The sequence below is a fragment of the Solanum tuberosum genome, unplaced genomic scaffold (genome assembly GCF_000226075.1).
Source record: "Solanum tuberosum cultivar DM 1-3 516 R44 unplaced genomic scaffold, SolTub_3.0 scf00013, whole genome shotgun sequence".
Classification (NCBI taxonomy): Eukaryota; Viridiplantae; Streptophyta; class Magnoliopsida; order Solanales; family Solanaceae; genus Solanum; species Solanum tuberosum.
This window is the reverse complement of record NW_006238940.1, coordinates 1,630,927-1,645,730: the sequence shown is the minus strand read 5'-3', so window position 1 is coordinate 1,645,730 and position 14,804 is coordinate 1,630,927. Positions and strand designations below refer to the sequence as shown.

The window sequence follows — 14,804 nt, the reverse complement described above, 5'->3', positions numbered from 1 at the left end:
AATTCAATGGCATAAATGCTAAGCCAAAACTTCACTTCAAAATCTCATTCACCACCCGTAAACATCCACTACAAGAACAAAGATAAGAGTAAACAAAGTTGAGGAATCGGAAAGAAGTGTCAGTCCTACAATAGAAGCAAAAAGGGAAGAATGATAAGCAAAAATGACCATTTTGCTTCCGGCTTAGAGGAGGCGATCTCAAAGAATGTAAAATAAGATGTAAAAATATTACACGTGTTTACCTTACGTAGAAAGAACAATAAACGTGTAATTAGCATATATAGGACAAAGACAACTGTCCAATCAAATGAGCCCAAATATAAGGTACTACTCACATTACTCTCGGTACAATAAGTATTGCTATAATTTTGATGGACAAAAAATATCGATAAATTTACGATTGAAAATATATTAATTAATAAATATTTGTTTTAACCAATATTATAAAAAATAATTGATTTATATTTTTTAATTTAGTATATTTAATTAAATTAATCATAAAAACTAAAAGTACTACATTTCTTTGAACATCATGAAATCTAACATCGTGAAATGTATTGTTTGACAAAAAGATTAATATTATAAATATAATGTCATAAAATTAAAACATTTGACAAATAGATAATCTATCATCTCTACCTAAAAAAATAGATTGTCATGTAAAATGTCCGGTCAATACTTCTTAAACAAATGGAATTGAAAATATAACATAAGTTAAAAATTCGAAACAAAAAGAATAACATAATACTCTTATGTCAAATTTCATCATGACATGCATAAATATGATTTTGTTTTAAAAGAAAACGTAAGTCCATAACCTTACTCAACAATGTATTCTATTTTAACCTAAAAATTATAATACAAAAAATTATACTAATGAAAATATAAATAAAAAGTGAATTTTATAAATGACATTTATAAGACTAATATTTTCAAGTTATAGCAGTAGAATAAAACTTTAAAGTTGTAACAATAAAAAAATTTAGGTTGTAACAGTTTATAAAAAAAAAGTTTTTTCAATTAGTTGTAGAAAATTAGTTTTGAAAAAAAAAAAGATAAAAAAGGAAAACAAATCGATTTTGAAAAAAATAAGAAGATAAAAAACGAATAAAGATGTATTAATTATTTTTGAATTCATTGGTGATAATTGTTAATTAGCATAAATTTAGGAGATTCAAACTAATTAGTAATATTTATTTTCCTGATTTCACTCTAATCTGTTAACATTAATTAAAAAATCAAATTTTATTTATTTTGTTCAAAGTTTCTCTCTCTTCGTTTTTTTTTCCAGAATTTTAGTTATAATATTTTACTAAAATAAAAAATGATTTAAAATAACAGTAAAAATCAATTAGTGTGAAAAATAAGTAAGATAAAAACGGATATTTTAGTAGCAAATAATTTGAAAATATTAATGATAATTAATAAGAGACATAAAAATAGAAGAGTCATAACAAGGAATATATTTTCCTTGTTTAGCTCAAAGCAGTTATTGGCATTTGGAACAAATTTCTTTTCTTTTCTTCAAACGTTTCTCTCTCTTCTCAATATTTTCGCTGGTTAGTCGTCACTCTCGTCTAATTTCTATTCGTTTTTATTCCATAATCTTCATTTTCTTGTAATGGACGGTTTCTTATCAACATTAATAAATCATGGTGGTAGATAGAATCCTTCAGGTTAGTGTTCTTTCAAATATTTTATTTGTATTGGTAACACAATGTAACAAAAATTATGAACATTCAAACTGGAATTTTTTTTAAGACTTCGTTTGTGTACAATAATTTTAATTAAGGTGTTTTTGTTTTGTTTTATATACTATTAGATTTTGATATGAACAATCATTTTTTTGCGTGTGTTTCTGATTTAAAATTACATAAAATTTGTTTGGACTTGATATACTAGTTATACCATGTTGGTACGATTCTGGTACTATTTATTCTGGTGGCGTGATTCTGGTATGAATAAGTAATGACTTATGACATGAAATAGGTATGATTTTGGCATCCAATAGATATGAAAAATGTGCATAAAAATTGTATGAAATTTGTATACTGATTTCTGATTTTTTGTTGTGTATAATAATTTTAATTATGACATTTTTAAAAGTAAAATGTTGCATTTTGAACATTTAATTTGTTCATTATTTGTTTGAATCAGATATCATTTTTTTGGTATGTTTCTGGTCAAAAAATTACATAATATTTTTTTTTTGGAATTTGTATACTACTTATAATAGACATGTATGGCAATTTATAATATTTTTTGGTACGATTCTGGTATGATTGATTTTTTTTTGGCATTATATTGGAATGAATTTGAGAATAATAATGTAATGAATTTGATATATTGTGTATTTAATAAATGACAATTAATAGGTAGAAATGAAATTATTTTGGTATTATAGTGGCATGATCCTAGTATGAATAATTGATGAATTTTGGCATGAAATAGGTATGAAATGTGTGAATAAACTCGAACGCTGGAAGGGGTTTGCTGATGTGAAATTCAAGAAGTCTAAAGTTACATGCAATACATGTCGTTGAGAGGGCCACAACAGGAAGACATGTTTAAATTACCCTGCACAAAAAAAGTCATAATTTATAATTGTGACAGACTCATGTTTTGATTTATTCTGTCTTTTACTAACAGATTATAATTTCAGAATATTTATTATGAGTATTGTAAAATATGTTTTTATGTATTCATTGTATTTTAAATATATAGTGAACAATTTATTAAGTAATGCTGGTATGCAATTGGTATCCATTTGATATGCAATTGAAGTCACACAAATACTAGTTTATTGTAATTTCCAATTAGTATTCTTTTGGTATCCACTTGATGTCCGACTTGAAAAAATATAAAACAAGATGTAATTGAGGTGGATACAATATAAAATGGTCACAATTTTACATTGTCAGCTTCATTCTTCCCAGATTTATACAAGGTGGATACCAACTTCATACATTTTTATTTTTAATGTTTGTCTTAAATTCTCAAGTTAAAATACCAAATGTATACGATACCAATTTAATGTCATTCTTATTTTTCAATTTGGAGATCAAGTTGATACAATGTAAGCCAATATATCAACATTACTTAATCAAATGTTCATTGTTTTTCAAATATATAGTGAACAATTGATTAAGTAATGCTGGTATGCAATTGGTATCCATTTGGTATGCAATTGAAGTCACATAGATACTAGTTAGTGTAATTTCCAATTGGTATTCTTTTGGTATCCACCTGATGTCCGACTTGAAAAAACTATAAAACAAGATGTAATTGAGGTGAATACAATATAAAATGGTCATTGTTTTACATTGTCAACTTCATTCTTCCCAGATTTATACAAATTAGATACCAATTTAATGTCATTCTTATTTTTCAATTTGGAGATCAATTAGATAGAATGTAAGCCAACATAAAATATTTCATGTAATTTTAATTGGTGTCCATTTGATTTCGAACTGATATCGCATTGCAAAAATAGAAACATTAAGATGTATTTAAGATTTCAAACCAAGTTATCCAAACTAAAACTAGTTAATGATGTATCCAATTGGTATGCATTTTGTATACCACCGGTAACCCACTGAAAATTATAAGAAACAAACGTAAACTAGGTAATGTGTTATTCATTTGATATCTATTTGGAAAGCTTAAGTGTAACAATGTATACAATTGTGGTGTACTATGTTTATGAGGTGTTTTTCAAGACTAAAGTCTAATAAAATTTTGGCTAATGCTGATATCCAAATTGTATAAATTTGATATCCAACTTGAAAACTTTTGACAAATTAAAAATAAAATTGTATCAAGTTGGTATTCAACTGGAACAAACTACTAAAAGAAATAAATTTGAAATGTAAAACAGTGCATATTGTATTGTTGCAAAAAACTGTAGCAAAAATAAATATATATCATTCAAAAATTAAAAAAAACATGTAAAAAAACATGACAATGAATATACATATAGATGCATAGATCATGCCAATTTCATGCCAACATTAAACAAATTTCATACCAGAATCATATGCATAAAGAAACAATTTTTTTTTTAAAAATCCTACTAAATTGAATAATTGCTAAATAATCTAACAACTTTTTTGCCTTTTTTTGAAATTGAAATTTTCGAGTCATCTTTCATTGTTGCTCTTCTTTTAGAGGGTTTTGATGACTGACACCATTCAACATTTGTTGATTTTTTATTTTATTTTTTAAAAAAATCTTGCTTACAAAATTTGAGTATGAATTCGAAGGGGGTTCTACCATTTTCCCTTTTCTCTTTTGTTTCTTTTGATTTGGAGGACTTACAATTTTCTTTGCTTCTCTTTTCTTCTTCTTTTCTAGAATTTGTTTCTTCTTTTGTGGGGTAACAATCTTTCTCGCCGAACTTGCATTCTTGTTGGTCGGCGGCGATTGAGTCAATATTTTAAAAGTTGAAGCCTCAATTTCAATAGTAGAACTCATTTCGACTAATTTAGGGTTCTTTCTAGGAGTATGCTCAAGTTTCTTCTACATTGTTTTCACATATTTGGCCTTTCTTTTGATTGTAGAATGAAGATGTCAGATTATGGTGATAGAGAGATGATTTACGATTTCTAAGGAAGATGAATGAAGAGGTGAGGGAGAAATGTTTAATTTTTGAACGTGGGGTGGTGGGGTGCTGTTATGGTGTGTGAGAAGAATAGAAGAAACATGGTGGTTGGGAGGTGGGGTTTGAAGTCTGACATTAAAACAAATACAAGAATCAAGGTAAATCCCTAAAAATGGGTAACATATAATTATGATTGATTCTTTAATTATATCACCTAATAATTAAAATATTAATTATTTAATAAAGTGGAATTAAAATAAAAAATTGATCTGTTATAACCCGCAATTAAAATGTTATAAGCAATAATATTTTAAAAGTAAATTTAAAACCCATAATATTACCCCTTAAATATATGTGGGGTGATTTTTTCAAATAAAAATATAGATAATACGAAAAATTGCATGGAATCACATGAAGTAAAAGTTGAGGAAATGAAATATAAATAATAATTTTTTTAGAAAACATTAGAATAATAAAAATAAAAAAAGAATTTAAAATAATAAAATAATAAATAAATAAATAAATAAAAACAAAACTAAAAGAAAGATATTAAAAAATAGTCTGCTTGTAATTACATTTTTGTAACTACAACAATTCATTCACAACCTCCCATGTGAATTGAAGAGTGTAATTATCACGTGCCAATTATACTCAATTACCCGCGTACTAAATAATTACGTGACCAACCAAAATATAATTACACCAAATTGAATTAGCATGCCCTAACTCAATTTTTTTTAAAAGCATTGACAACTTTGTTCCAAAGAAATCGTTGTTTCTTGTGACCCCTTAACATTAGTCTCCCATCTAACTAGTAAAATCTATTGTACCTCCCCGGCAAGAGAGGGGAACCCATCTCCCACACGTCTGAAACACGCACCACCATTACAGCTCTTTGCTTCACTTGTAAGTTTGCGTTACATATGCTTATGATACCATTAATTTGTCTACTTATCCGCAGATCTGTAATTTGATTTTGTGTTTATTCGATTTGGGTTGTTGGAGTTTGACAGTTTGTGTTTTTGTAATAGGCAAGTATGAGTATCAATATGTATACGGGGTTCACCAGGCTTTGCAAGGGTCTTGCGGTTGTGCTTGTAGGCGGTCACATTGTTGTTCAGATTCTTCCTTCTGCTCTTTCTTATCTTGCTCTCATACCTGCCAAGTACTCTTTCTATCTCCTCTTTAATTACTATTTGATTTTGCTTGTCGAATCACCGGATTTTTAGAATTGGAATTACCTACTTTATGATGATAATGTAGTTTCTCTATCTGTAAATGCTTCAATTGAATCTCAACTTTATGGATCATGTGCTGATCTCTTTAATACATGTATCCTTTTCTGAAATGGTCCTCATTAGAAGAAAAAAAAGTTTCTTTTGAAATGCTAGATAAAGACTTGCTTGGCGAGCTATGAAATTACTGAATATCTCTTTAAGAAATGGAAAATTTTGGACTGAGTATAGGGTACTCCTTGTGGTTCTTGACGTGAATGTTCCAATTTCAAGGCAGCTTTCTTGTGCATGAGTTCCTGAGTATAGGCTGAATTCATGGACTACAGACGGAGATCTAGGATTTAAATTTTATGGGTTCAATCTTTAAGGTTCTTAGTATTGAACTCTTTGTATTTGTAAAACTATTGGTTCAAACTTACTATTATTGCCATTTTAGTGCACATAAATTTATATTTCGCGATAAAAGATTGGGTACAAATGAAGCATTTTGCCTGTCACTGATGTATGTCCCCTCAAACTTGCCTCATTTTTCCATTTAGACACTTGAGTGGTGGAACTCTAGTATCTGTTAAAGAAGATTCGACTATGTGTTAGATTTCAAGCTGAAAGCCTTAAAAGAGAATCTTAAAGTTTGGAGCAAGACACTTCAAGGCAATTTAGGGCTACAAAAGCAGAGTATCCTTAACCAAATGGCAGCCCTAGAAGAGATTCTAGATCAAAGATGTTTATATGATGATGAGAACTACCTGAAGGCTACGCTAGAGGTAGAATTTGAGTATATTGCTAAAAAAGTGGAAGTTACGTAGAGACAAAGATCCAGGGTATTATGGCTCAAAGAAGGGGATAGACATACAAAGTTCTTCCATAGATCTGCTAACAATCACAGAAGTTATAACAACATTGACTGTCTGTAGGTTAATGGGGAAAACTTAGTAGATCCAGATGACATCAAGAGAGAAATGGTCAACTTATAGCAGGAACTATACTCTGAACTGAGGAATGCAGACCTCAATTTAATTTTAGAGAAGAATTTCTTAGTAGTAAAGAAGAAAACCAAATGCTACAGTGCCAATTTGGGGAACAAGAAGTGAAAGATAGTGTGATGGCATGTGCTGGTGACAAATCTCCTGGACCAGCTGGCTACACAATGGTCTTTGTCATTCAGTGTTGGAGGTAGTGAAGAAAGAGGTATGGGCTGCTATACAAAATTGTTCAGTACTTTTTCGAGAAGAGCTTCAATGCTACCTTTATAGCATTGATTCCTAAGAAGGTGGGAGCAAAAGAGCTTAAGGATTTCAGCCCTATCAGATTGACAAGGTGCATCTATAAAGTCATCTCAAAACTATTGACTGAGAGGCTTAAGAGAGTGATATCTAAGCTGGTTAATCTTCAATAGATGGCTTTTATCGAGGGTAAACAGACTATGGATGCTATTCTTGTAGCAAATGAATGTGTGGACACAAGGGTCATAGATGGGATTAATGAGGTTCTACGCAACCTAGACATTGAGAAGGCATACATGATCACCTCAACTGGGCCTACTTATGGAAGACTCTGGAAAAAAGGGGATTTGGCGGGAGATGGATAGAATGGATCAAAATCTGCACCAGCACAGTTAAATTATCAGTTAATGATTCTACAACTGGTTTCTTCTTCTCTGGAAGAGGATTAAGACAAGGCGACTTTTTGTCTCCTTTCTTATTCATTATAGCCATGGAGGGTTTGAGTGACATGCTTAAAACAACTCAGTTTACCAACTGGATCAGAGTTTGAAATGAGCAGTCTGGCCAACATATGGGGGTAGATTTTTATTTTTGATGACAAGGGAAACCGCAGCCGCTACCCTCGCACCCAGGGTAAAACCCCCGCTTCTATGCAATAGCTTGCAAACTGGGGGGGTAGAATTGGGGAGTTATCAACAGTCTATTTGAGACTTTGAGTATGCCATTAGGGGCAGAAAACAAATTTAAATCTGCATGGAACTCAGTGTCGGAAAAGTGTGAAAAGAAACTAGTTAGTTTGGAAGGACAATACTTATCTCTATGGGGAAGACTGACCTTGGTCAACAGTGTTCTAGATGCCTTGCCAACATATATGATGTCTCTTTTTCCTATGCCACTTAATGTAGCCAATAAGCTTGATGAAGTTGGAAGAAACTTTTTGTGGCAGGGGATATAGTCCGACAAAGAAGATCCACCTGGTTAAGTGGGACATTGTTACAAAATGCAAGAAGGAAGGTGGAATAAGTGTAAAAAAATTGAGGATTCAAAAACAAAGTCTTATGCTTAAATGGCTTTGGAGGTTCTCAACTCCAGAACAATCATTGTGGTAGGAGACTATCATATCAAGTATGGTATGGAAGATAGTTACCTTTATCAAAAAAAAAGTATGGTATGGAAGATAAGTGGATCACCAATGAAGTGAATGCACATATGGAGTCAGTTTATGGAGATCAATGAGAAACAACTGGCCTATATTGTATAATAGATCAAGCATCCAGGTAGGAGATGGGGAAAAACATCCTTCTGGGATGATGTATCGCTAGGCCAATCTTCTTTGATGCAACAGTTTCCAGATTTATACTATTTGAACCAATGGAAGGATGCAACAGTGGCGCGAAAGCTGGCCCGGCCACCACAGTCATCGAAAAAAGAAGAAGAATGCAACAGTGAAGGAGGTAAGGGATAATACAGGATGGAATATCAGCTTCTGAAGGCTATTAAACGATTGGGAGGTTGACAGGCTACTGGAGTTTCTCAAAACACTTGAATCATTTTAGGATTCAATGCCAATGAGGACTGCAGATTCTGGTTAGCAGGTAGCAGAGGCAGATTCACATGTTAATTCAGCTTACAAGACACTTAACAAGTCTAGCTCTTGGCCTAGGAAGCACATCTGGAGAACTAAGATACCATACAAGGTGAATTGTTTTGTTTGGTTCGTAGTCAAGCAAGCTTGCTTGACAAAGGACAAGTTACTGAGAAGGGGAATGCAACTTAGATCTATCTTTCTTTTTTGTTGTGAGACTGCGGAAACAAACAACCACCTATTTCCGCATTGCAGAGTAACTACTCAACTTTGGGACATTTTTCTTACTATGATTGGTTTGAAATGGTCTATGCCTCAGTCTACTTTACACATCTTTACAGTTGGAACAAAAGGGGAAGTAGCATGGACCAAAAAAGAAGATGGAGGCTGATCCCAGGTTGTATTTAGTGGACATCTGGAGGGAAAAGAATCTATGATGCTATGAAGGAAAGAGCAACTCAATCCAGAAGATAAAATTAAATTGTATTTTACTTTTTCACTTTTGGTATAAACAAGAGTACATAGAAAATACTGAGACTTCAATGCAGTTGTTAGAGTCTCTTTAGATCTTCTTGCTCTCTTTACATGTAATTATGGCTTAACAACACTTTTTGGTTAATACAATATGTTACCTTATCAAAAAAAAAAAGATTGTGCAAACATTTGTTCTTAATCCTAGAAATGTGACTTTTGTGGATTTTGAAACACACTCTATTCCTTTCCAACTAGAGTCCAAAAGATGCATATAGAAATAGTGAACCAAATCTTTTTTGAAATTGGTGACTTTAAAATAGTGAACCAAATCTGTTTCATATCATTTTGAAATTCTTGTCCTTGCCAGCACTCTAACAAACCCCTATGTTGTTAGGCATTGTCCAAGGAATACCACAATGTTTAGGAATATGTCTCAACACTGCCTGAAGCACTTGCAATGGAGAAATAGGTGTTTTATTGATTCTTGAACCTCACAAATAACATCTATTAGCAAGAAATAGGGGGCATATCTTGGTTTATCAAAGGCAAAAAGCGCAAAAAAGGGTAAGAGATTTGTTGGTTCTTGAAGCACAATGTACAAATGAAGTGTGGAAGGTAGCAGGTACCCCATGGAACTAATCGAGGTGTGTGCAAGTTGGCTTGGACACCATAGTTATAAAGAAATGCAGGCATTAATGAAGATAGAGACGTGCCCCTATCCAAGGAACCCTGTAGGGCCGGTTGAAGGCAGCGGCTGCAATAGTGATACGGTGGTGGCTATAGTAGGTATCATGGTGGTGGTGGAGGATGCACGGGTGGAGGAAGTGGGTGTTTAAGTGTTGTGATACTGGACATTTTGCTAGGACTGATATTCAGGGAGGCGGAGGTGGTGGCTCTATGACAGTGAAGATGGGAGCTACTCCAGTGATGGTGGCATAGGTGGTTGTTTCCATAGTGTGGAAGAAAGTCATTTTGCGCGAGAATGTCCCAATAGTAATCGTTGAAGTTTTGGTAGAAACAAAGAGGGTAAATGTGTATTTTCACATTTGCACTTTGTTTTCTATGCACTCTCCTTTTTTCTCGGTCGTTTTCATTTTGAATTGTTTAAGGGATGAACCATTTGATGTTCTCAACTTATCATTGCATATGGTCACTTTTTCCTTTCCAAGTATGATTAGGATATGGTTCTCTGCTTTGTTATTTCCTTTTAGGAGTAGTAGTGGTTATAGGTTAGTATTTCAGCTTGAAGCTTTTCAAAATGTGCACTTTTGACATGTGTACGTACATGTTCGGAAGATTTACCAATCATCAAAAATGAAATGGCAGTGAAGGTTCAACATGTGCACCTCATAGTACTGTAGTCTTGAAGTACATTTGATCTTATTGGAGCAAGTTTGGTGAAAATTCAGGATTTCTTCTAGGAAATGGTAGGATTAAGGTTTTGGGATGCTTGGTTGGGACACTCACCTTTAAATATCAGTTTCCGGGCTGGGATCTTTTCTTCAGAAGGAACATCAATGATTGGGAGTTAGAAATGATGTGTATTTTGTGACAAATGCTTGGCAATACTATTTCAGTCATCAAAAGCCTAACTCAATGGAAGGGTCATTCTGGTGGATGTTTTTCAGTAAAATCATGCTTCTTGTTGTTGATTTCTCACAACACAAGCTTCTGCTATAGAAGAAAATTTGTTACAGCAAGGTGCCCTTAAGGTGCCTTCTTATTGTTGGTTTGTGCCTAAGGAGGCTTGCGACTGACCTTCAGAAAAGAGGATTCCCACTTTATTGCAGATGTTCTCTTTGCGACATGCAATAGGAGATGTTTATCACATTTTTCTTCACTGCAAGGTTAAAGTCAAATTGTGGAGCATGATTTTTTTCTTCATCTTGGATGTAAGCTAGACCACCAAATTCCATATTGGATTTTCTCAACTGCTGTAATAGTAAAACGTCTCAGTAAGAAGGCTTCTAGATCTGGAACACTATTCCTCATGTTATTTGGGAAACAATTTGGGCAGAAAGAAATAGTAGAATTTTCAATGGCAAAATAGAAATATTCTTAACCATAAACATAAATCTATTTTTCTTTGTGAACCTTTGGTGAACTCTGGTCTTTGTACATCAGACGTTATTGGGGACATGCAAAATCTGTAATTATGTTATATGCACTTAGTATTGTTGTATGATTAATAAAGATCATTGTTACTTTTCAAAAGAATGTTAGCACAAGAAAGTTGGGGGATAAAAATAACTCAGATATACTTTTTATTGTAAGTAACATAGTCACGAGAATTGTCATCAACAATTGTCATGAAGGAAGAATAAAGCTGACCCGTCTTGTAGTGTGGATATCCAAATGAACTTCAAATATACACACATCCTACTTGAGAAAGAAGCACAAGCTTATTTCTGAAACTGACACGTACTGCAAGAACCTTTTGACTATTAATGGCTTTTCCTTGGGATATGGATCTGAAAAATTTTCCCCTGAAATCTTGAAACACTTTCCCTTTTTTGTTTTTAACTTTTCTTTTTTCCTTTTTAATCGGCCTCCTTTTTAAATATTTTATCAAACTTGTAAATTGCCTTCATTAAATAAGGTGGGGAAGGAGGGCGGACTCTTTATTACAAGTAAAAGTAGCTATTATCATATCGTGGGATAGCAAATATAACATTTCATTTTGAGGATTCATATAGCCAAAGCAACTTGTTGGGGATTGCGGCATTGTTATTAATTGTTATTGTTGTAGTATATAGATTTTTCCTTTTTGCCTCTTAAACTTCTTAATTCATGGGATTTACATAAGTTTTATGCCAATTGCATGTTACTAATCACAAAAGAAAGAAAATGAAAAAGATGATTCCTTATGTTTGGGGACAGTTTAAGTGTCTTTTGAATATACTCCTTATAAGTTTTGGTTTATAAGTTTGTCAAAAGTAATCACTTTTAGGGTCCGTCAAATATTTAGCAAACTTTGATGGCTCAATTTAATGGATATGATTTTTTATTTTTTTTTACCCCAATGGCTTTGGTCTGTGATGGTAAGAACAAAATGCATGATGTGTACATGAGGTGCACGTCATGTGTTCAAATCATGTCAGATAAAAACCTGGTACTTGAGTAGGGAAGGGTAGAGAGGCAGATCCATTATCCACCAAGTTTCGAACCTTGCACTACTGGCTCTCGTGGATTTTCGATTTTTTGAAAAATATCTAATCAGAAACACTAGGAAAATTCCATCATATCTCATAAATCACAGCACCAAAAATTGCACTAGATATCGGAAATGGACGAAATACGAGAAACACTACCTCAAAAATTGTATCACACACCAAAAATAGACCAAAAACAGCAGAATCTGCACCTCCAAATGTATGTTCCCGCTAAATATTTTTTTTCACTGTTCCAGTTTAATCCAACTAGAGTTTGTTAAAAATTTACGAAGAAAAAAATGCTTACTTTTGGCAAACTTAAAGGACAAACTGCTCATTTTAGACCTAGCCCCTAACACGAGACCATTTTTGTCATGTTGTCCTTTTACTTTTCTTATGTTAAATTTTTTTAAAAAAATAAATAAATAGAAAAATAAAATAATATCTATAACTATATATATATATATATATATAGAGAGAGAGAGAGAGAGAGAACAATCAGACACAGCGGTTGGGTTGTATGCATGTCAAGTCAGAGCTTGAAGTACTGCTTTATCTAGTATTTTTTTTTTTTGAGAATGGTAACTTGCTTTATCTAGTATTTTTTGAGAGGAGATTATTTTAAAAGGACAGTATTTTGGACGGGAGATCTGGTGGTGCAGAGTAACTTTTACATATAGTCCGAAACAATTATCCCCTTTCTCATATATGCTTAGACAGAATATTGTGTGAACCTTGTTCTAATAGCGAGACTATACTCAGCAGTCCAGCCTTGATCACCTAATTATTGGGAAGGGATATTTGACGAGTTCACTGAAGGATGGTCATTTGTGTTCTGTAATCCTGTATTAGTAGAACTGTAGATTGCTCAAAACTTGTGAATCACCCTATACTACTTGGACATGATGTATACTGTTAGAATCTGTGAAAAACAGTTGTATCTCTTCTCTTCAACCGTTTGTAAAGTGTGATCTTTTGTGTTTATTGCAGGACTATTCCATTTGCATGGAATCTTATAACAGCTGGTTACACTGAACAAACAGTGTATGGGGTATACTTCTTTGGCATTAAGCATTAACTAATTTTCTTGGTTCTAGCTTACATTTCACAGCTGCCTTAAAGAGAAGAAGCCTGAGGCTCACACTTTCAATACTTTATATATATATATTGAAGTGTCCAAGTGTGTGACTATCTCATCTAAAAGTTTAAGCTATTATAGGGAGTATACTTTTATTTTCTAATTATATATTCAACATTATTCTTTGTATCATTCTCCTTGACATCACCTACTATGTCCAGGCAATCATCAGCACTATCGGACTTCTTTTCCTGGGGAAGCTGCTTGAGCCCATCTGGGGTTCTAGGGAATTCTTAAAGTTCATCTTTATTGTCAACTTTTTGACATCTGTCTTTGTTTTCATCACAGCCATATCATTGTACTACGTAACAAGACTGGAAATTTATCTGTAAGTTGCATGGACTTTATACTATTCGTGAATTACTTTGCTTGCCTGGTTACTTCCTCCTCTCGTTATTATTTTATTACTTTAGGATTAAGGAGTTAGTGACTCAGGGGTAGTTTTCCAAGGAATCAGACTTGCTTATTTTGTTTTTCGTTTTCTTATACTTATGGATTCCCGGCTTTGTCTCTGCACAAGCACAATGTGGACGCTTTACTGTATTCTATCTTTAATGGAAGTATTGCATAACTCCTGATTTTACGGCTCTGCTGATCCTTATTTGTTAGCTATATGCCCATTTCCGGCTTCCAAGGAGTTCTTTCTGGTTTCTTAGTTGGCGTCAAGCAAATCATGCCTGACCAGGAGTTGTCTATTTTGAAACTGAAAGCAAAGGTACAAGCACTGGAATTACAAATTAATTTTGAAAGGCATCCCCAGACACTAATCTCTCAAATTAAATTGTGCTCTAACATCACTTGTGATTGCTGTTTTGAACTCTTTGCAGTGGTTGCCTTCCCTTGCATTGTTGTTCTCAATTGCTATAAGCTTTTTTACAGCAGATTCGGTCTCATACCTTCCAACAATAGTATTTGGGACATATTTAGGCTGGATTTACCTAAGATACTGGCAGAAGAAACCAGAGACAAAACTAAAGGGTGACCCAAGTGATGAATTTTCCTTCTCTTCTTTCTTCCCTGAATTTTTGAGGTATTTTCCAATATTCCCTCTTGCTATGAACTACTTGTCTTAATTAATCTGTGTTCCCACAATGACATCTTGTTGGGTGTAATGCAGACCAGTAATTGATCCAATTGCAACAATATTTGAACGGATGCTTTGTGGTAGAAGATCTGAGACTTCCAATGAGGAAAGGGGCTATACTCTAGGTGGTTCCACATTGCCTGGTTCTGATCCCATTGAAGCATCCAGGAGGAGGTATATAAATTTTTGTACTAAATCTTGCAGTGGTTACTAAATTTCCCAAAGCTGAAGTTTATCATGGTTAATATGTGCTCATATTCTAGAATATTCAGCTCTTTTTCATTGGCTATATGTGTTTGAACATGTATACCCC

The 14,804-nt window shown here is 33.1% G+C and overlaps 1 protein-coding gene across 1 annotated transcript in view; it reads left to right on the top strand.

Moving 5' to 3' along the window:
* The first annotated feature begins 5,350 nt into the window (after positions 1-5,350).
* LOC102600974 (rhomboid-like protein 19) overlaps positions 5,351-14,804 on the top strand; it is an 11,055-nt gene continuing 1,601 nt past the window's right edge. The window contains exons 1-7 of the mRNA XM_006339965.2: positions 5,351-5,506; positions 5,632-5,765; positions 13,260-13,320; positions 13,569-13,735; positions 14,017-14,122; positions 14,235-14,437; positions 14,525-14,665. Of these exons, the coding sequence (XP_006340027.1) occupies positions 5,638-5,765; positions 13,260-13,320; positions 13,569-13,735; positions 14,017-14,122; positions 14,235-14,437; positions 14,525-14,665 (806 nt within the window). The 5' untranslated portion in view covers positions 5,351-5,506; positions 5,632-5,637. The remainder of the gene's footprint in view (positions 5,507-5,631; positions 5,766-13,259; positions 13,321-13,568; positions 13,736-14,016; positions 14,123-14,234; positions 14,438-14,524; positions 14,666-14,804) is intronic.